Raw genomic sequence first — 23,153 nt, 5'->3', positions numbered from 1 at the left:
TTTGAGCCACAATCTCTATCTAAGCTTGTGCTTAGTTAAGCAAGGCTGGCTAGTCTGCAAGTCCCAAGACCTGTCTCTGTCCATGTCCCTAGCACTGGGATTACAAACACAAGCCACCATGTCCGGCTTGTTTTGTATAGTCTGGGGACTCAAACTCAGGTCTTAATACATGGCACCAACTTTACTGAGCCATCTGCCTGGTCCTAAAAAATATTTACAGTAGTAAATCACAGAACAGATGGTAAAGATATTGAGCTTTGTTATGTAGCTTAAAACATTTTCTGGTCACTACAGTTGCACAAATCCCTATACTCACCAACAACAGCTTTTATGTATTCATAAAAACCCAAATAAGAGTAAAATACATGCACTTACTGCTCTCTCTGTTTTTTAGCTCTTCTTGGGCTTTAATTAATTCTTCTTTAGTTTCAGCTAATTCTGCTTTAACTTGATTAAACTTTAGCTGCAAACAGGCAATAGCTTCCTGGGGATCAACAAGAGATGTAATATACAAATGAGCAAGTTCGGCCTGTTTCTTAATATCAGTGACATCATCTTGAAGAGAATGAAAAATATCTTCAACTCCTACATAATTATGAGCTTCCTAGAAATAACAAAAACCACATGTCTAACATTAACAGTGGACTTCAATACATGTGGGCATACCTTAAAGATTCTTTAAATTACATGACCCACCTCCCCCCAATTATTTAAAATTTGTGTTTTAATATTCATTTTTTTAAAATATAGAATACAAAGCTTGTTTGCTCAGGAATATATCATAAATCTTAGTATGTCATTACAGAACAATTTGATCATCTAGTTCAGTATGCCTCCAATCTCATATGGACGCTTATGTGGCTCCTCCATTTCATACATAAGTCCACATCCCAAACCACGTTCACATTACACCAGGATGTAGTGACAGAAAGCCCGAAGCTCTGTGGCCATGACATCCAGCGGTTGAGAAACAAAGCACAGCACACACTCAGAACTCAAACAATCCCTTGCAAATGCCCTCATCAGCTTCAGTGGGAGCAGCAAAACTCATCAACTTTCCTGGAGTTATTTTCCAACAAAGGCAAGCCTTTTCATACACAAGTGTTTCTGACTGGATCAGAACAATTAAGTAAGGGACCCTTTACGGGCTCATTTCTGAAAAGAGTATTCTGTAAGCCAACAAAAATGACTGTTATTGCCTACAAGCAATAGTGACTCAAGAAAAAATGAAATGAAAACAAATGCCACAAAATTCTAAGTTTTTCTAAAACTAGTTCTGTTTAAATTGTTTGTGCATCTAGCAAAGTGACACAGTGCTGTCATCTCTGTACTCAGGAAGCCAGGGCAGGAAAAATGGGGTTCCAGACAAGCCTGGGCTATATAATGACGGTCTGTCTCAGAAACATAATCCAAAAACTCTACCTATTTACCTATAAATATCCAATACATGCCTCATTACAATAAAGCCACAAAGTACTGTTTTAGACACTAATATTTCATAGCATTAGCATTTCTCATCATTAATGTGGGGTATTAAATCCTGGTACCAAAAGCCTCATTATTTTTAATATTTTCATTGACATACTTCAGTTTCAAGTTCTATGTCACAAATTCTATTTGTTGGTTCATCTTGACTGTCACATTTTCCAACCAAATCTTTGAAGATTGCCAAGCGACGTTCAGCGTTTTCTTCTAATATCTCTCGTTCATGAAGAAGTGTCTCCCTTTAAAACATAAATTAATTCCATTAAGAGAACAATTTAATCATATGTAGCATCTATTTGTATACAGTCATCACTTTCAAAAATTCACATAATATAAATTAAGAAATAGCTATTAAATAAATAAATAAATCTCAATTCTTGCCAGGTTATGAAGAAATAACTTACTTAAAATCGGCTTCCCGTTGGCTCCAATACTGAGTGAATTCCTGTGTAACTTCTTCTCGGATTTTAAGTTCCAATGTTAATTTTTCTTTATTTTCATTTATTAGTCTTTTATTCAACTTTTCTATTAAATCCAACAGTTCCTAAAATAAGCACATATACTTCATAGTCAATTATAATTGTATCCTTTTTAATGCTAATAGTCTTGCACACAACTATAGATTCCTTAACCTGAAAAACCAAGTATGACTCTACATTTTAGAAACAAACCATTACAAAAATAATATTTATCTTAAAGACAGATCTATAAAAGATGTTTCACTGTCTAGCAAACAAACATGTACTGTAAAAATCAGGACACTTATTTTCCACTAAGAAGTGTTCAGTAGTTATGTTTTCTCATTTTATCCATGAGTTTGATAGCACCACATTTCAGAAACAGAGAATATAAGGACCAAATCTATAAGAAATGGTAAAGTCGGGGTTAAAATGTCCTATTCACTGAGCATGGTAACCTATGACTTTAATCCCAGCACTCAGAAGGAAGGGGCAGGTGAATTCTAGGCCAGCCTGGCTATACAGTGAGATTGTATACAAAAAAAAAAAAAAAGTGTCCTGTTAGGGAAAGGAATATGACCCAGAAGATAACACTCTTGCTATGGAAGCATAAGGACAAGAGTTCAGATACCACCCCTGCCCCAACACACACACACACACACACACACACACACACACACACACACAAACTAGATAAAGCCCAGGGATCTCGAGGTCTAGTGAGCCCGGTTAATGCAAGAGCAGTGGACTCAAGGGCTTGCTTGTCTCAAAGAAAGGAAAAGGCACTGGGCATGGTGGCACACGCCTTTAATCCCAGCACTTGGGAGGCAGAGGCAGGTGGATTTCTGAATTAGAGGCCAGCCTGGTCTACAGAGTGAGTTCCAGGACAGCCAGGGCTACACAGAGAAACCCTGTCTCGAAAAACAAAACAAACAAAAAACCAAAAAAAACAACCCCCAAGCCAAAAAGAAAGGAGAAGGCAGGGACCAACACCTGAGGTTGTTGCCCTCTATTTCGACATGAGCACCATGGCACAAGTCTCATCACTCATGCATGCTCGCTTGCGTGCTCTCTCTCTCTCTCTCTCTCTCTCTCTCTCTCTCTCTCTCACACACACACACACACACACACACACACACACACACATCCCACACTTATTCCTGACATTGACCTCTGACCTCTACATGCACATACTCACATGATCATTTACACACATACACACACACACACACACACACACACACACACACACACACACACACACACAAAAGAGAGCATCAAGAATGATTCCTAACTTCAAAACAAGTAAGTCAAGCAAAGTTCTTAATACTACCTTGTTCTTTTTGTGGCAGGTGGAAACTCTGCATTCCTCTAATGACTTATCACTATCTTCATCTGTAAGTTCCGTTTCCATGTTTTGTGTTTCTTCATTTTCTTCTAAGTCCTCAACCAAATCTTCATTTTCAAGCACATCTTCTAGACTATTTTCCCATGAAACAGTTTTTCTTTTTACATTTAGTATTTTATTGTCCAAATTACTGTCTAATGATACATCTTGTAAAGATTTGTTAGATGCAAAAGATTTCTCTTGAGAAGAACTTAAAGTATCCGGAACATAGACCTGTTAAAACATCCAACATGGCTTTTACAAGAGAAAAGGAAAAAACTTCTTTCATTGAAGTTATTTTTTGAGAGTTTCTCACCGGATAGCATCGGCCTGCCTGGAACTCATCTGCCTCTGCCTGCCAAAGCTAGGGTAAAGGTGTGAGCCACTCCACCCAGCCTAACTTTGTAAAGTTAAGTCAAGTGACAATTTAAATACCAACCAACATTTAAAAAAGGAACTAGCATTGCTAAATGAATCTTAAAGTAAGAAAAACCTACTTTGCACCCAATCTATAGGTAGACATGCCTTTCTATGATCTCTGTATTATCTCTGGCAAAGATGGCCATCACTCATATAGGTCAGATGAGTGGCAGAGTGAACAGTTCATTCCATAATTACTATGAATCTATAGTCTGTTCACCACTAATGCATAATAGTAAATGTCATTTTACTCCTTTCAGGGACAAATTCAAGTTTTTCCTGGTTTTCTAGTTAGTTCAACAATTACAATTTTATTTTCAAGTACTTCCTAGTCTCACAGTAACAGACACAAAATACTACTTATTTCACAGAGCCATTACCAAGGCATGGGTGGTGGCACACACCTGTAGTTTCACACTGAAGAAGAAAAGGCGGGGGAAAGTGGGAATATCTGCAATCGCTAGGTCAGGCTATCTCAAGAAAGAAAAAAAAAGGCAAAGCAAACAAAACAAAACCCAAACATCTGCTCTTCCAAGGCAAGCAGTTAATGCTGTGAGATGGTCATTATTTAGCACAAATCTAAAAACACTCACCCTTTGCGCAGTGGTTGAGAACTTCAGGACATTGAGTGTCTCATCATAGGCAGAGCAAGACTGACTAATATTGATGATCATGCATATTTTCCCTTTTCCAGTGAAAAAACTTTGGAAATAGTGGGTCAGTTTACTTTCTCGGAAAGGCACATGCTGAACCCTATGGGAAATTTTGAAAATACAGCACGTTAAAGCATATTTCCATGTAGGGTTATATGGCTCAGTATGAGAGCTCTTGCCTAGAACATACCTATGCACGCACTGCACACACATATCTGCTATGAGAAGAAAGTAATCACTACATGTGGTTGTGTAAGAAACGGGTTTCCAGAAAGTGCTTTCTAAAGAATGCAAAGTTAGACTTTCATATTTACACTAAGGACACTTACTTTGACTTTTCACTGTTCTTCAAAACATTGATACACTTTCCCAGAGTCAATAAAGAAGTGTTGATATTCCCAGCCTCTCTTAACCTTTCACCTTCGTTTTGTGTCTTCATGCTTCGTTCTGAACCAGCAAGATCACATAGAGACAATCTAAATCAACCCCCGCCCCAAAAAAAGGTTACTGCAAAATTTTTCAAAATGTTTCAAAATAACTACAATTTTAAAAATGTTCAACTTACTCACTAACTCGTGTTACACGAGGTATTTCAGAATCTTCTATCTGTAATATTCTAATAGTGAATATGCTGTGACTAAAAAGAGGAACACAAAGACCAAGTATTATCATTCCATTTCAATGCCCACGTGAGAGACAAACATCTCAAACTGGACTTCTCTACACTAGTTCCTTCTATCATCCGCCACAGGTACATTTTTGCAACTAGCTACCAGACATATCAACCCCATACTCCACTCTCACCCAGGCCTGCCCAACTATCTAGCATCATGTCATCACTTGCCAAACACCAAATCCCTCAAACCTTTCCCTCTTGGCGCTCCAATTTCTATTAATTACTAATAAAATCATGTGTAGTGAGATTCAATATGCAGCTACTTGTGAGGATAAATCAAACAGTTCTAAAGTTAAAGCCAGCCTGGGCTACTGAATGGGTCTCTGTTTAAAAATAAGAAGTAAAACGATGGCTGGAGATGGATATAGGTCAGCCTAGTGCATGTGAAACCCTGGACTCGACCTCTAGAACCATGGGGGAAAACAAGAATGTCCTTACAGAGGTCATACTATTAGTGAAAATGCTGTGATCTACAGCTACAGTCTTTGAAAATATACCTAAAGCAAAGCAGAAATCTGCCCTATATGCATGCTGCTATAGATCACATTATCACCCTATGTCCATCTCATTGTAGAGAGTCAAGGCATTTCTTCCTTAAGAGAAAGAATTTATGCATCTCACTGATAAAACTTATTCTGTCTCCTACCTCCTTACCCCATTCATCACAAACATCCCTCTTTAACCCCTTGAGGCCTGAATCATTCATTTTCCAAATAGTACATATTAGGGTAAGGCAGAGAGAAATGGCCACCTCTTTAAGCAACTAGGAAAACTATCCAGGACACTGACATAAACAGTAAAAAATGCCTCAGAAACATTCCGCATATTAGAAAACCTAATATCCAGGCAAATCAACTAGTATTACAGGTAATTTTCATGTCTACAAATTGACAGTACATTTGAGAAATCCTACTGGTCACATCCATCTAAACCTAGCTTCCTACATTTGCAGCAACTACTGTGGTTTTCTCAGGATTGTACCCTAGGGGCCAAGACTTACCTTCTACTAGAAGCATTGTTCAGTTTGGTGAAAGCAACGCTCTGATGCTTCACTCCTAGTTTTAAGAGTCTATATGCTTCTTTAGAGTCAGATACCTGGACCCACTGCAGATCTTTAACAAATAAAGAGGAAATGCACTAATTTAGAAAAAAACAGCATTTGTATTACAGTATAACCTTTTCAAAGTATTTTCCTAGCACCACATAAAATCTTTCTTCTGGTCACACATCCTAGAACACCAACTAAAACTACTCCTTATTCCACAAGACATGTAAAGATAGACTATAAGACACCCTGTATTTAAGTTCCGCAAGCACACATGGAGGACTTAACATTTAACAGTTCCAATACAAAGCAAAAGAGTGTAGAGAAGATCCTGCACTTTCACCAGCAATATAGCTAACACTCAAGCAAATCAACCGGGCCAGACCCGCTTCTACTCAGTTACAAGAAACACAAAATATACTTCCAAAGCACAAACTTCTTTTTTTCTGCTAAAAATGGATTTTAAAAAATTAATTTAAAAAATTCCCTGTTTATTTCCTATACTCATCACAAAACCTAATAGTAATTTTGGAACAATATTAAAATGGTCGCTAACATACCTTTTATAAAAGAATAGCCCTTTATATCTTGGGAAAGTCGTAACATTTTTCTCTTTTGAAACTTAGAGGACACAGGAACAAACAAATCGTAAATACTTTCATTGTAAATTTCAAAGAAAGAAACCCACACAGAATACTTTATATTATCCACATTCAGACTGGACTGGTCACAACTGTTCACGGATTCTTCAAATTCTGGGATAGTCAAAGAGTTTGTTAAGTGTCCTATAACAACAACAAAAGGCATAAAATTAAGACCTTGACTAAATAAGAAACAGAAAATATATAGATCATGACTCTTAAAATCCTTAATCTCTTTATCATCTACACTGAAACATTTTAGGGAGCAAAGGAACTAATATTTGTTGCAATCAAAGCTTAGTTTCTTTTAATCTTACTTGTTTTGAAGTAAGAAGAAATCAAATACAAATTAATGCAAATGACCAAGAAAAATAAGAACAATTCTCTAATTATATATTAAAGTCAGAGAAAATACATTCATGATACTAAGTATAAATGAAACCTTACAACTACTCACAGTTCATATAGCTTTGAAACATTTTGTAGGTACTGTAGGCACTACATGATCAAAAGATCAACACTAAGAGTGATTCTGAAAATAAAACCTTTCAAATATATTTCAAGACAAGTAAATGAACATAAGTGAGAAAAGAATCCTTACCACAAAGAACGTCATAACTGTCATTATGTATGGTAACCTAAAAAAGAAAGAGTAGAGTTTAAAAACACTTTTTGTTAAAAGCAAAATAATATTTTAATCAGCTAACCAATTAAGCCAAAAACAAATTCATAACCTTTCAAAAACTGTTGGTGTTGGTGTTGGGTTTGGTTTGAATTTTTGAGACAGGTTTTATGAAGCCCAGAATGGCTCATGTATGTACCAGAGTATACCCTTAAAATTCTGATCTGCCTGCCTCTATTCTTAGTTGCCAGGACTACAGGTATATGCACCATGCCTAGTTTAATCTTATCCAGGCATCCATACTGATGTAAATTGATGAGTACAGAGGTCCTGTCATAGCCAGAAGATATTACTTCTGGTCCTCTCCAGACTTTGGTACTTACAATCTTTCTGTTCCCTCTTCCAAAATAGGTCCTGCTCTTTGGAGTGGGAGGTGTGATACAGACATTTCGACTGTAGCTAAGCACTACACTGACACTTACTCTCTGTCCTTTGACCAGTTGTAAGTTTGAAATAGGATCTGGGATGGGAGTCACAACTGAACAAATGGCTCACTTGTTAAAGGCATTGGCTTCTGTTGAAGAGGACCTAAGTTTGGTTCCCAGCACCATGGTGTCTCATAAGTATGTCTAACTCCAGTTCTAAGAGATCCAAAGCCTTCTTCTGGCCTCTGTAGGCACCAGGCATGTACATGTTATACATACATACATACATACATACATACATACATACATACACAGACACACATACACACACACACACACACATGCAAATGCTCATACATAAAATAAACAGAAGTCTTTAAAAACAGAGACATAAAGGAGGATCTCACTATGTTTTCCAGACTAGCACTAAAAACCTGGACTCAAGAAATCCATCCGCCTCAGTATTTGGAATAACTTTTAATTACAGGCACACCGTAATTACTCCTAAAGTCTTAAAAGAGGAAAATCATTACTATTTTCAAAGTTCTAATTAAAACAAATTAATAGCTTTTTAATCTTTAACAGTAAAAATATCTGAACACTTAAAATCCAGAAAGACAGAAGATAAAATCATTTTAACTCTTTGAAACTAACAAGGTACTATCTTCCATAAAACAGCATCCCTCCATAGCATAGCACCCCTTCATAGCATACTATGTATTCATTTTTCTATTTATCAGTCTGTATTATGGTTTGAATGTCCCCACTAAACTTTATATTGAATAATCCCCACTGTGAATTATTAAGAGGTGATAGGCCAGGCACTCCACCCTTTAATTTCAACACTGGCAATTAAAGGCAGATCTTTGTGAGTTCAAAGCAAGCATGGTCTACATAGCAAGTTCCAAGCCAGAGCTGCAGTGAGAACCCTGTTTCAATTTTGAAGGGAAAAAAAAAAAGATGTGATTAAATCACAAGGGCCCTGGCCTCATGGATTAATCCATTTATTAATCAGTAGATTAATGATTTATCTCAGAATTGGTGAGCTATAAAAATCTGTTTGGCTCTATACCTGCCATGTGATGCCCTAGACTACCTGGAGACTCTGTACTAAGTCCCCACAAACAAAAAGGCCCTTCCTAGCTGATAACTTTCTGGATCCAGAATCAGTGGCAATGGCTAAGAGGGTACAGGCACTTGGTGTTGGGCATGAAGACCTAAGTAAGATCCCCATGGCCCAATTAGTAGAGAAAACAGACTTATCTAAGTTTCCCTACAACCTTGACAGAACCAGATATACAGACAGACACACTCAGACATACACACACCCACATCCACACATGCACGTACTCACATATTAAATTTAAAAGTATATATATTTAAAAAAAAAAAAAAAAGAATTTCTGGCTGCAGAACTATGGGCTAACTATAAACTACCCAGTCAGAAGTATTCAATTATAACAACTATAATAGTCTCTCTACACAAAGGCAAGTCCATATTCCCTAAACATTTGAAACATTGTGAGATCATAGTACATTGACAAAATATTACATACTAATATTGAAAAACAAAAGAAAACAGATAAAGGCCCGGGAGATGGCTCAGCAGATGAAGCGCTTGTTACATAAGCCTGATGATCTGGTTTGGTCCCCAACCAACAGCAGAAGGAAAGGACCAACTTTCCAAGTCGTCCTCTGACCTCATTGGTACCTTGCACACACAACAGCATTCTCACACACACATGATACCCATAAAAAACAAAACTGCATTCTGCATGCAACAAAGGGGGAGTGAGAGTATAGCTCAAATAACCAGTATCAGAAAAATAAAATGTGAAGGTGCTGCATATGTGTGCATCCATTCAGAGACAAAGCTCTCTGCATAAGGCAGGAGTGTGGTGACCCAGTGAGTCGAGCACCCAGGACACAGAGGCAGGAAGACTGTAAAGCTGAGGTCAGCTAAGCTAACTAGGGAGCCTGTCATAAAATCTCCTTCCATTTCATACATTCTTTTCACTAAATTTTTTTCTTTGTATTATTTTCAAATGAATATTTCATATTTTCAAAGTATAATACTAATTCTATATCAAAAAAGACTAGTATCATTTGCATTTCTACTTAGTATTGCCATTTGCTGTCTTACATAATTTTGGTTTTGAAAAACACTATGACCAAAACCAGATTATAATACAAGCTAAAATTATCCTGATAGTATACAAAAAATGTCATGAATTTGATATTTTATGTACTAAAATACTGGCGTACCTCCTTAATTTGTCGCAGCAATGTATTTTTGTTAGCACTTTCCTCCTTCTCTTGATCAGATGATAATTTTAAGTATTCTCTACATCTGTGTGGTTTGAAGCTCATCTTCGTATATAGTCTTTCCTGAAGACTATCAAACAATACATTCAGTGTTCTAGGCAAAATACCAATATTTTCTTCTGTGCCTATAAAAGAATAGGACAAAGGCAACTTTTTTGGATTAACAAAGCTCCTTTTACACTACCTAATAAGCAAGAGTAAAAAGGAAAAATGCAAGAACTTAAGGAATTATTCATGTTACTATCATTTTAGGCTTTACTGGATTGTCAACATATTCTGATCCGACACCCAGAAATTATATTCAGATCTAGCCCTAATATAATTTCCTATCGCCCATAATTACAAAATGAAAATGCAAAATTTCTCATTTATTCCATGCTTAATTTTCTAAAGCATATCTTAATTCTTAACATTATTTTAATTTCTACCATATGTATAAAATAATTTTATACATATATTTGAATTAAATACCATCAGCAACATCTATGTGAGATGTTTTAAAAAATTAAAAGGACAGCTAGATAAGATGGCTAGTTAGAAGGTTGAGGAGAGTTAGGACAAGAAAATGATAGAATATAGCTGGGGAGGTGGTATAATTGTAAAGTGCTTGTCCAGCAACAAAATGGACATCAGTGTTCAGGGAAATAAGTCAAATGTAGAAACCAAGTGTGTGTATTTCCTCTCCTATGCAGGTCTAGATTTAAATTGAGAAAGATAATATCACTAAATTAGGAAAAAAACTGTGAAAGTGAAGAAGAGAAATGAAGGGAAGAGAAGGCAAAAACAGGGCTAGAATATATGTAACTATGAACATATGCATCATATATCTATGATATATAACAAGCATATGCATCATATATCTATGATATATAACAAGCATATATGCATCATATATCTATGATATATAACATGCAAGCAGAAAGACTACTGAGAGGAGGAAGAAGACGAGAAGAGGAAGGCATGGGGTGAGTGAGTAAAGTAGGGTAAGTGAAAACAGCATGCAATGATATATATACACGAAAATGGTGGCAAAATGAAACCAATACTTCCATTTTGTTTTCTGAGATAAGGTCCCATTTTTTTAGCTCTGGCTAGCCTGGAACACATTATATAAACCAGTCTGTCCTGAAACTCAAAGAGCAGCCTGCCTTGGCCTCCTAAGTGCAGGGAATAAAAGAGTGCGCCAATACCTCCAGCTCCAATACTTTTTACATTGTCGTGTTTATAGGTCTTAAAAACATGTACATATCAACAATATTTAACACTCAGTAGGTTATGGTTACATATTTATTCATATATTGTGGTGGTTTGACTAGGAGTGGCCCCATAGACTCATATGCTTGCTTGCTTGGCCCATAGGGAATAGCACCATTACAAGATGTGACCTTGCTGGAGGAGGTGTGTCACTGTAAAAGTGGGCTCTGAGGTCTCAGAAGCTGAGTCTGCTGAACTGAATGTAAAAACTCCAAGCTCCTTCTCCAGCACCATGTCTGCTCGCATACTGCCATGTTTCCCACCATGAAGATAATGGACTAAAAACCTCTGAACTGTAAGGCAACCCCAATTAAATATTTTCCTTCATAAGAGTGCTGTGGTCATAGTTTCTCTTTACAGTAATAGAAACTTTAAGACACACACACATATATGCATAACAATAATAATTAAAGAAAACGAGGTCGTGAGTTGGAGAAGGAGAGTAGAGAAGATATAAAAGGAGCTAGGGGAGAAGAAATGATGTGGTTCTATATAATAAAATAGTAAAACTTAAAATATGGACTATATGATGGAAATATTATGACATCATTGGGAAAATACTGAATTAATGGTTCTTTTCTAGTCAAAATAAACAGTATTTACCTTGAAATGTATATGTTTTTCCAGAATTGGTCAGACCATATGTGAAGATCAGTCGACTGTGTCCTTCTAAGAGGTCCTTTACTGGCTGCATAATGCAACCCAGAAAGAACTCTTTCTGTGAAGTTTCAGGTCCAAAAACCTGTAAGACCATTTTAGGATAGAGGTTTTAAGAAAATTCATGTTCCAAAACTATTAAACATTTGTTTTGAAATAGGTATCATATCTCTACCACAAAAGTACAATAACAGATATTTAACTGCTATTAAATAAATGTTTAGGATAGGAACTTCAAGGCTGGCAATATGATTCAGTGGGTTGAGGTGCCTGCCAGTAAGTCTAAAAACCTGAGTTAAATCCCTGAGAACCACAAGGCAAAAGAGAACAAAGAACCTTGCAAGGTCCTTACATGCATGTCACGCAGGCCATGGCACACAGTTAATCAAATTTAACTAAAAAATAACTCTAAGATAGAAAACTCACACATCCAGGGGGGTCAATTTTTCAGAGTTTGAAAAAATGTTTAATTAGAATAAGAAGGACAATAAAAGAATTCATGACTAACACAATGATTTACTAAGGGACAGTGTATGTGCTTTACATGTGCACGGCCCTCACTCAGTCTGCTTCATAGCTCCCTCAAACACAAAAGCTTCCTCAGTCTAACAGGGTACTTCCTCACCTTAGAAAAACTGAATTTCTGTGCCACCTGTCCAGAGCTCTTCTCACTTAAGTGGCCAAGGATGCTTTGAGGGTCTTTCAGCAGAACAGACTGTGAATCCAAAACTTGCACACAGCCCTAGGAAACATGTCCACAATAAGAATTGCATTTATGAATGAAAGCGAAACATTAAAACCTAATCAAATTCAATACAAACCTCAGCCTCATGTTCTTTTTCTGACTGTGTAAATGGTCTTATTCGAAGACAAACTTGAAGATAGTTTTTAGATCCCAAACTGTTTGCCTATAAAACAAAACAAAACAAAAACCAAAAAGCCATTTAAAAAAGGAAAGTACAAAACATAGCTTTTCGGAGATTAACTCTTCATACAGATGATTATGTAATAATCTACAGAATTTTTATTCAGTAACTAACCTGTATTGGCTTTGTTTCTTAGTGTTTCTACAACCAAGGTCTTGCTATTATATAGCTAAGGCTAGCCAAAGATGCACAATTTTTGTTGTTGGTGGTGTTTTTTTGTTTTGTTGGGAAAGGCTGTCTTGGCTAGCATGTGGACTTTAGAGGACAACTTTCAAGAGTTGGTCCTTTCCTTCTCCTGTGTGGGTCTTAGAATCAAACACAGATGGTTAGATAGCATCTCAACATCACCTACTCCCATTGAGAAATGAGCCAGCTACCAAACTGTAATTCTCAGATACTGGGATTGCAGGTCTGCAGTTATACCTAGTCACTACATGTTTAGCTACTTATACATTTAAAAAAAGAAAAATGGGCCGGACAGTGGTGGTGAAAACCTTTAATCCCAGCATTTGGGAAGTAAAGGCAGGCAGATCTCTGAGTTCCAAGCTAGCCTGTACTAGAGTGAGTTCCAGGACAGCTAGGACTACATAAAGAAACTCTTGTCCTCTCACCCCCCCCAAAATTGGGTGAAAAATGGGAAAGGGCTGGAGAGATACTTTAAGGATTAAGAGTGTATAGTGTTCTTGTAGAAGACCTGAGATGCTTGCAATCCCACCAACAATGGAGGAGTGTTCCTCTTTCTCCACATCCTCGCCAGCATCTGCTGTTACATGAATTTTTGATCTTAGCCATTCTGACTGGTGTGAGGTGGAATATCAGGGTTGTTTTGATTTACATTTCCCTAATGATTAAGGATGTTGAACATTTTTTCAGGTGCTTCTCAGCCATTTGTTATTCCTCACTTGAGAATGCTTTGTTCAACTCTGTGCCCCATTTTTAAGGGGTATTTGGTTTTCTGGAGTCCATCTTCTTGAGTTCTTTATATATATTAGATATTAGTCTATCTGATTTAGGACTGGTAAAGAGCCTTTCCCAATCTGTTGATGGCCTTTTTGTCTTATTGACAGTGTCTTTTGCCTTTTAGAAGCTTTGCAATTTTATGAGGTCCCATTTGTTAATTCTCGATCTTACAGCACAAGCCATTGCTGTTCTGTTCAGGAACTTTTCCCCTGTGCCCATATCTTCGAGGCTTTTCCCCACTTTCTCCTCTATAAGTTTCAGTGTCTCTGGTTTTATGTGGAGTTCCTTGATCCACTTAGACTTGACCTTAGTACAAGGAGATAAGAATGGATCAATTTGCAGTCTGGCAGTTCCTCAGAAAATGGGACATAGTACTACTGGAGGATCCAGTAATACCTCACCTGGGCATATATCCAGAAGATGTTCCAACTGGTAATAAGAGACATGCTCCACTATGTTCATAGCAGCCTTATTTATAATAGCCAGAAGCTGGAAAGAACCCAGATGTCCCTCAACAGAGAAAAGGATACAGAAAATGTGGTACATTTACACAATGGAGTACTACTCAGCTACTAAAAAGAATTAATTTATGAAATTCCTAGGCAAATGGATGGATCTGGAAGGTATCATCCTGAGTGAGGTAACTCAATCACAAAAGAACTCACATGATATGCACTCACTGATAAGTGGATATTAGCCCAGAAACTTAGAATACCCAAGATACAATTTGCAAAACACATGGAACTCAAGAAGAACGAAGACCAAAGTGTGGACACTTCGCCCTTCTTAGAATTGGGAACAAAACACCCATGGAAGGAGTTACAGATACAAAGTTTGGAGCTGAGACTAAAGGATGGACCATCCAGAGACTGCCCCACCCAGGGGTCCATCCCATAATCAGCCACCAAATGCAGACACTATTTACGCCAGCAAGATTTTGCTGAAAGGACCCTGATATAGCTGTCTCTTGTGAGGCTATACCAGTGCCTGGCAAAGACAGAAGTGGATGCTCACAGTCAGCTACTGGATGGAACACAGGGCCCCCAATGGAGGAGCTAGAGAAAGTACCCAAGGAGCTAAAGGGGTCTGCAACCCTATAGGTGGAACAACAATATGAACTAACCAGTACCCTCCAGAGCTCATGTCTCTAGCTGCATATGTAGCAGAAGATGGCCTAGTCAGTCATCATTGGAAAGAGAGGCCCCTTGATCCTGCAAACTTTATATGCCCCAGTGTCGGGGAAACACCAGGGCCAAGAAGTGGGAGTGGGTGGGTAGGGGAGCAAGGGGCTAGGGGATTTTCGGGATAGCATTTGAAATGTAAATGAAGTAAATACCTAATAAAAAATGGGAGGAAAAAAAGACCTGAGATGGGGTGGCGAGATGGCTCAGCGGGAATAAGAGCACTGACTGCTCTTCCAAAGGTCCTGAGTTCAAATTCCAGCAACCACATGGTGACTCACAACCACACATAATAAGATCTGACACCCTCTTCTGGTGCGTCTGAAGTCAGCTACAATATACTTATGTATAATAATAAATAAATCTTTGGGTCGGAGCAAGCAGGGACTGAGTGAGCAAGGCCAACCGGAGCAAGCAGAAGTCCTAAAAAATTCAATTCCCAACAACCACATGAAGGCTCACAACCATCTGTACAGCTACAGTACTCACATACATACATACATAAATAAATAAATCTTTAAAAAAAAAAAAAAGTCAGGCATGGTGGCGCACGCCTTTAATCCCAGCACTTGGGAGGCAGAGGCAAGTAGATTTCTGAGTTCAAGGCCAGCCTGGTCTACAAAGTGAGTTCCAGGACAGCCAGGGCTACACAGAGAAACCCTATCTCGAAAAAAAAAAAACAAAAAACAAAAAACAAAAACAAAAAGACAAAAAAGAAGAAGAAGAAGAAGAAGAAGAAGAAGAAGAAGAAGAAGAAGAAGAAGAAGAAGAAGACCTGAGATCAATTCCAGCATCAATATCAGACAGCTCACTACCATCTGTAACTGTAATTCCAGAATCTGACATCTTCTTCTGACTCCCTAAGGCATCAGAAAAACATGATACATACACATACACACACACACACACACACACACACACACACACACACAGAGGCAAAACACTGATACATGCGTAATAAACAAACAAAACCAAAACTAAATCTGAGTGTGGCAGGTATGCTGTCACACAGCTATAATCCCAGATACTCTGAAGGTAAAGCAGGAAGATCAAAAATGGAAGCCTACAAAACATACGCAAGTTCAAGACTAGAGTGGGCAACTTAAAAGATCTTAGAGATACAGTTCAGTGGTAAAGAGATTGCCTAACATATACAGGCCATGGATTTTATCAAGATAATTCAGATTTCTTAAAAAAAAAAAAAACAGATAAATATGAGACGCTTTTAATGTCCATAGGTGAGGAGAAGTGAGAGGGAACTCACTTGTGAGACCTCAGTATGTAATTTTAGTCGGAGGTTCAGGAATTCATGGTCATTCTCAGGCACATACAAGTTCCTGAGCAGACCCAGATTAAGTGATAGACAGAGACATAGAGACATAGATATAGCTACAGATCCTTCTCAGAAACAGCAAAGCCCAGGGCGCCAGGGATGCCGAGACTGAAGGGGAGGATGAGGGAGAGCTACAAAGAGAGACCCTGCCTCAGAAATGAAAATAAACTTTCTCCTAACTGGATAAAAGTCACAGAGAGGTAGAGTTTGGGATTAGGTGAGTGTTCCAGTGGCTTCTTTAAACCAGCTGTGTGATATTCTATTTCTAAATTAATTAAAATAAGGTGATTCTAGCCAGACAGTAGTGGTGCACGCCTTTAATCCCAGCACTCGGGAGGCAGAGGCAGGTGGATTTCTGAGTTCGAGGCCAGCCTGGTCTACAAAGTGCCAGGACAGCCAGGGCTACACAGAGAAACCCTGTCTTGAAAAAACAAACAAACAAACAAACAAAAATAATCTACCAGATGCACAATACCAGAAAGAAAAGGCCACCTCTCTCCTAATTTTTCAAAGAAGCGGATTTAACAATCTAAAGTACCTAGCACCGTGATTCCTTGGCGCACAATAATCAAGTGTTTTTCTTACGTTGTACTTACCGCAGGGTTTGAGGCGACTAAGGAAAACTCATGAGAGAGATCAAGCTTAACACCATCAAAATTGATTTCCAAAGGCCTTGCAATTGGGTCAGCACTAAAAACGTAAGACGGTCTAGGCACTCCATCTGGATTCAAGTGAGATTCCATCCTGCGAGAAGAAAAGCAACCTCTGTAAGCAGCCTTAATAAATCAGCACGCAAGCCGCCTACAATGTTAAGTCTACTTGGAACTCCTGGGAACTTGGATGCAGTTGAGCTGACAGACTACCATGCACAACACTCTGGGTTCCATCCCAGGCATACACGGGGTATGATGGCATGGCTCTCTATACTCCCAACACGTAGGGAGGTTGACCTGGAAAATCACCAAGTTCCAGGTCATCTTAGCTACATAGGGTGTCCAAGAACAATCTAAGCCAAAGACCTTGTCTCAAAGGAAAACAAAATAAACAAAAGTAAGCTCGATAGGACAGCATGAGCTCAGACCACCCACCCCGTCTGCAAAAAGTAGGTAAATCTGTGAGTTTGAAGATAGCCCGATCCATATAGTGAGGGCCTGTCTCAAATTAACCAATTAATTAACATAAAAAATAATTTGTGTGATCCAATTTTATTAAGATTTATTTTTTTCATTTTATGTATATGAGTACACTGTTGCTGTCTTCAAACACACCAGAAGAGGGCATGAGATCACATTACAGAAGGTTGCTGGGAATTGAACTCAGGACCTCTGAAAGAGTACTCAGTGCTCTTAACCACTGAGCCATCTCTCCAGCCCATAATCCAATTTTTTAGGTAGATTTACCCAAAGACATGTCATGAACAATGCAATTAGCAAAAGAAAAAAATATGAACTGTTCACTTGGCCTGATACCCTCCTCTCACATGTCAAACAGCAGAGACAGCAGGGATGACTTAAGATCTTCTGCTAGTCTCGTTACTTAGTATCTCCCAGAAAATTGTTGCAAACCAAATTTTAACATTTAGGACTAAAACTCGGTTATTTGCAAAATAAATTCCTATTTATTTTCCGATTATAAGTAAAAAAGTGAAATAATGCATATAAACTTTACATTTAAAATAAGAGAATTGGGTCCTAGCCCAGTAGGATGCAACTCTGGGTACCTGAGGTACCACAGCCAGAATCTCCAATAATAATGATGATGACGACAATGAAAATCACTAACTGACACATCACAAGGTTGAATGTGAATATGGAATAATGCCATCACTGAACTATTAAATCTGAATTGCACATCAAATCCCTATAGGATAAACCTAACCCTCCACCCCCCAAAAAATTAACATTTAAAATTTTCTAAGGGGGCTGGTGAGATGGCTCAGCGGTTGAGAGCACCGACTGCTCCTCCAAAGGTCCTGAGTTCAAATCCCAGCAACCACATGGTGGCTCACAACCATCTGTCACAAAAATCTGATGCCCTCTTCTGGAGTATTTGAAGACAGCTACAGTGTACACACATATAATAAATAAATAAATCTTTAAAAAAATTTTTTTCTAAGAATCTATCACGCCGGGCAGTAGTGGCTCACGCCTTTAATCCTAGCATTTGAGAGGCAGAGGCAGGCGGATTTCAGAGTTCGAGGCCAGCCTGGTCTACAGAGTGAGTTCCTGGACAGCCAGGGCTACACAGAGAAACCCTGTCTCGAAAAATAAAAAGAAAGAAAGAAAGCAAGCATCTACCAGATGCACAATACCAGAGAGAAAAGGTCGCCTCTCTCCTAATTTTTCAAAGAAACAGATTTAACAGTCTAAAGCACCTAGCACCGGGATTCCCTATTTAAGTAGAAAGACAATCATCTAAATTTGTTTACTCTTCACGACAGGCTCAAAATACAGACCAACGGAAGTAGTACTGGACTAAAACTGACTCACTTCAATTTCCTTTATATACACATAAAACCCAAATATGCTTCTTTTCTAGCCACAAAGTAATGTGACATTTTTTTTTAAAAAAAGCCCCCACTGGACTCAACCTAGAAAGAGATCTTGTCACGTGACAAAACAACTGCTCACCTCCCGAATTCAGGCAACCAGACGTGGCAAATCTTTTTGTGTCTAATAAAACTAGTGTCTGTGAATCTAAAGTGTACCTCCTTTACCGGACCAGGAAACCGAGGCCTAGACAGACCGAAGTCTTCCGCCTCAAGGCTTAACTCGCTTAACTCCCTGAAGCTCAGCCCCACCTTCAGCAGCCCCGCACCTAGACTACGGGCATCACGAGCCCCGACAACGCTGACACGGCCGAGGCGTCGCAGCTTCGTGCCCTCTGTGCAAGCAGCCACCCTCGGAGCCCCCAAAATCGTCAGCTCCTCACTTACTGCAATCGCTGGTCCCTGCACGCCTCCCCACCTGCAGAATTCCACTTCCTCCCGGTTTTCAAATTCAAACAATGGCGGCTCGGCGCCGCGCTGAACCCTGGGAGTGGGCGGGGCTTCCGGCGAGCCCTGGGGGCTGGACCCGCTCGCGGCCGAGTTTCGCCCCCGCCTCCGGAAAAGGCTTTCAAGTCTGGGGGGCGGGACTCGGTGCTCCGGGCGACCGATGGGGCAGTAGCAACGCTCGTGGGCTACCTAGCTGGGAGTTTCTCGGGGCCATATTAGGTTTGACCCTAACGATACCTGTTCGGTACTCAGGTCTCAGGTTCCGTCCTAGACCCGCATGATGACGAGCCTTGCTGAGGCCGCTGTCTCCGCACTGCCTCCCGCGATGCCCCCAGGAGCGGAGGAATGGCAAACTATTCCTCCTATTACACCTCAGAGTCCTGTCATTCCCCGGGGCAGAAAGGACTTGCGACCTGGGACCAAGTTAACTCCCCTCTTTAAGTGATTCTTCTTGTCGATGACGGCCCTCTTGGATGAAACACGTTTTCCTCAAAATACATTTTAGGAGCATATCCTTCATCTTTTTATACCCCCTTTTTGATGTTTCTGAAAGCATAAATCAGCTACCGCTGAGAGGCACTGTGCAGTGCCCCAAAATGTAAGTGCCCATGTGTCCTTCTCCGCTTCCCTAAAGTAACCCTCTGAGTGCAGGGCTAATTTACTAATACATTCATATGACGAGAATTTACTATTGAGGCTAGACTTTCACTTTGAATAAAAATAATGCTAACGTAAATTGAGCATTTACCTTATGCTTCCGCTGGCACTACCTTTATAAAATGGATTGTCTGACTGGTGCTAAGAACCCTTTAAAGTAGGTATTGCTACCGTCCCATTTAATACATTCTAAATAAGTAATGGGCACAAACGTAAATGGAGGGTTGGAGAGATGGCTTAGTGGTTAAGAACACTGACCTCTTCCAGAGGTCCTGAGTTCAATTCCCAGCAAACCACATGGTGGTTAACAACCATCTGTAAAGTGATCCAACGCCCTCTTCTGGTGTGTCTGAGGACAGCAACAGTGTACTCATATAAATCTTTTAAAAAACAAAAAAGCCGGATAGTGGCACATGCCTTTAATCCCAGCACTTGGGAGGCAGTGGCAGGCGGATTTCTGAGTTCGAGGCCAGCCTGGTCTACAGAGTGAGTTCCAGGACAGTCAGGACTACACAGAGAAACCCTGTCTCGGGGGGGGGGGGGGAAGAAAAGTAAATGGAACCGGGATTTAAAATCAGTTGAAGAAGTTTTGTTACCTTAGCTTTTCTGTGATCATATTTTCAGCTATTGCACTTAATTAGAAGGATTTTTGGAACACTAGCTTGACAACCTTAGTGTTTTTCGATCTTGATACAGAATTTATATCTCCTACCACTACCCTGCCTCTGACTTCTTTCATACACACACACACTTCTCCCCCAAACAAAATAATCAAATTTGAGAAGAACTAGTTTGGATAAGATAGTAGATAAGATAAGTAGATTTGAATAGATAAGTAGATACAAGGCCAGAAGGAAAAATGAAGAAAGAAATGTAAATATGAAAGAAAAGAATAAAATAGAGACCTTCCCAGGCTGGAATTTATGTTTTGTTTTTAAACAAAATTTCTATGTAGGCCAGGCTGCCTTGGCCTCTTTCCAATGCTGAAACTATAGGAGTGTACTAGCATACTTCCCTAGCTGGACGTCAGATTCTAATGGGCTTTGTCAATTTTCATTGCTCCTTCAGATAAGTCTAACCCCCTGGATCCGATTTTTCTACCACACCTCACAGTGTCATGTTGCTTTTGCTAGTTACCAACAATTCTTAGCCCTCCGTGGGGCACTTGTATGTGTTGGTTTTGCAAACATTCGTTGGAAATTTGCAGTGCACTGTTTTTGAGGGTGGTAGAGACAGTAGGTGAGAAGAGTGAGCACAAAGACTCTTAAGGACAAATTCTAATAGGGCAACAGCCATGTCAGAAAACATTTACAGAATTACAACTACATCAGGTGCTTTAAAAGAAACTGTCTTAGAATGTGATGGGGAAACCAGAGCAAATGTTTGATCTGTATCATCAAGGATTGTTAGGAATTAACTAGTTAAGTAATATGAACATCCCAAGCCTAGGACACATGATACCAGGCACGAGGGGCGGGGAGAAAACAAAATCCAACAGATCTCCTGTTATTTGGTTCTAACTCCCAGTGGCATTTCCAGGTTAACTATAAATGTTTTACACTTGAAACATTCTTCCCGGGCTACAGGGTTAAGCATGCCCAGTATAGTTTAGTATAGCATGCCCTTTATAGTTCGCATTTCATTGGCCAGTCTCCTTTCTCTTTTACTCAAGCTCTAAAGTAAAGGAACAATGAGTACTGAGACCTCTACTCTCTCCTGTCTAGCTTCTACATGACAAGTTAACCAACTCTTATAATCAACATCTTTATTCGTCTTTACCAGAGAATAATTCTTTCTTCTCAGATCTCACATCAGAGACCTAACTACACGGAAATATTCGATTACCCGCTGTGGTAGTATGAATATGCTTGGCCCAAGGAGTGGCACTATCAGGAAGTGTGACCTTATTGGGAAAAGTGTGTCACTATGGGAGTGTGATTTGAGATCTCTTAGCTGCCCATGAGGCTTCTTTTCAATGGAGATGTAGAACTCTTGGCTCCTCCAACACCATGTCTGCCTGCACACTGCCATGCTTCCATGATAATGGACTGAACCCTTGAAAGTGTAAGCCAGCCCCCAATTAACTGTTGTCCTTTATAAGAGTTGTCTTGGTCATGGTGTCTCTTCACACTAATAGAACTAAGACACCCACTTAATGAAGTGTGACAGATTCGTCTAACACAATATGTTCAGGATGGGATGCTGGGTTTTTCACTGTGGAATCCCAATCCTTCTTCTCCTTAATTTCTTCCATAGTCATTGAATCCTTTCCCTCAGCACTCACTTAGTACATCAACATTTGTACTTTGTGGTATGTCGTTTTGCTTTGTTTTTTTGAGAGAAGATCTCATTTTGCAATGCATACTAGCCTGGACACAAACAGTCTTTCTGCCTCATCCTCCCCACTGCTGAGATAACAGGTAGGAGACAGGAAGACTGGCCACTTGGGAACTGTTTGTAATGTTAAGATTTTTTTTTTTCCTTTTATGCATGTGAGTGTTTGTCTGCTTGTATCTGGGTGTACCACTTGCATGCATGGTGCCAATGGAGGCCAAAAGAGGGCCCCTAATCACCTGGAACTGGAGTTACAGGCAGTAGTGAGACCTGACATGAGTGCTGAGACCCAAGCCCGCATACCTTGCAAAAGCAGCAAGTGCCCTTTACTGCTGAGCCATTCCCCCAGCCCACCAACTTTTAATTGAAATAAATACTCCTTCCTCTCTGTTTTTTATTTTTATTTTATTATGTATATTGTGTCTATGAGTACACATGAATACTGGTACTCACAGAGGCCAAAGGCTGTCATCCACTGAAGCTGGACTTACAGTTGTGAGCTGCCTCATGTGAATGCTGGGAATTGAACTCAGATCTACTAGGAGAGCAGTACAACTCATAACCACTTAGTCGTCTCCCTAGTTTTCCTTTCCCTTCCCCACCCTCTAGCATAGCAAAGCCTCTTGTTGATATTCCTGAACTTCTCCACATTTTTTAATCATATGTAGAGCTACCAAACTAAGGCTGAAATATGATCATATCACTTCCTTGTTTAAAGT

General features: G+C 39.3%; 1 protein-coding gene across 10 annotated transcripts in view; it reads right to left on the bottom strand.

The window, feature by feature from the left end:
- Kif20b (kinesin family member 20B) overlaps nucleotides 1-19,482 on the bottom strand; it is a 53,416-nt gene extending 33,934 nt beyond the window's left edge. For 2 of the 10 annotated variants that reach the window (XM_006527082.4, XM_011247247.3), the window contains exons 1-16: nucleotides 19,384-19,482; nucleotides 17,045-17,192; nucleotides 12,870-12,956; nucleotides 12,674-12,790; nucleotides 11,995-12,133; nucleotides 10,078-10,262; nucleotides 7,367-7,403; nucleotides 6,685-6,909; nucleotides 6,080-6,191; nucleotides 4,969-5,040; nucleotides 4,733-4,879; nucleotides 4,344-4,503; nucleotides 3,277-3,564; nucleotides 1,890-2,029; nucleotides 1,586-1,724; nucleotides 376-604 (exon numbers count right to left, since the gene is read on the bottom strand). In XM_006527082.4, the coding sequence (XP_006527145.1) occupies nucleotides 376-604; nucleotides 1,586-1,724; nucleotides 1,890-2,029; nucleotides 3,277-3,564; nucleotides 4,344-4,503; nucleotides 4,733-4,879; nucleotides 4,969-5,040; nucleotides 6,080-6,191; nucleotides 6,685-6,909; nucleotides 7,367-7,403; nucleotides 10,078-10,262; nucleotides 11,995-12,133; nucleotides 12,674-12,790; nucleotides 12,870-12,956; nucleotides 17,045-17,191 (2,224 nt within the window). In that variant the 5' untranslated portion in view covers nucleotide 17,192; nucleotides 19,384-19,482. Of the gene's footprint in view, nucleotides 1-375; nucleotides 605-1,585; nucleotides 1,725-1,889; nucleotides 2,030-3,276; nucleotides 3,565-4,343; nucleotides 4,504-4,732; nucleotides 4,880-4,968; nucleotides 5,041-6,079; nucleotides 6,192-6,684; nucleotides 6,910-7,366; nucleotides 7,404-10,077; nucleotides 10,263-11,994; nucleotides 12,134-12,673; nucleotides 12,791-12,869; nucleotides 12,957-17,044; nucleotides 17,193-19,078 lie in introns of all 10 variants that reach the window. The other 8 variants (XM_006527081.3, XM_006527084.4, XM_006527085.3 and 5 more) reach the window with 8 other exon arrangements.
- Nucleotides 19,483-23,153: the final 3,671 nt, after the last annotated feature.

Source organism: Mus musculus, chromosome 19 (genome assembly GCF_000001635.26).
Source record: "Mus musculus strain C57BL/6J chromosome 19, GRCm38.p6 C57BL/6J".
Classification (NCBI taxonomy): Eukaryota; Metazoa; Chordata; class Mammalia; order Rodentia; family Muridae; genus Mus; species Mus musculus.
The sequence above is the reverse complement of the archived record's forward strand: the minus strand, read 5'-3'. Positions and strand labels throughout refer to the sequence as shown.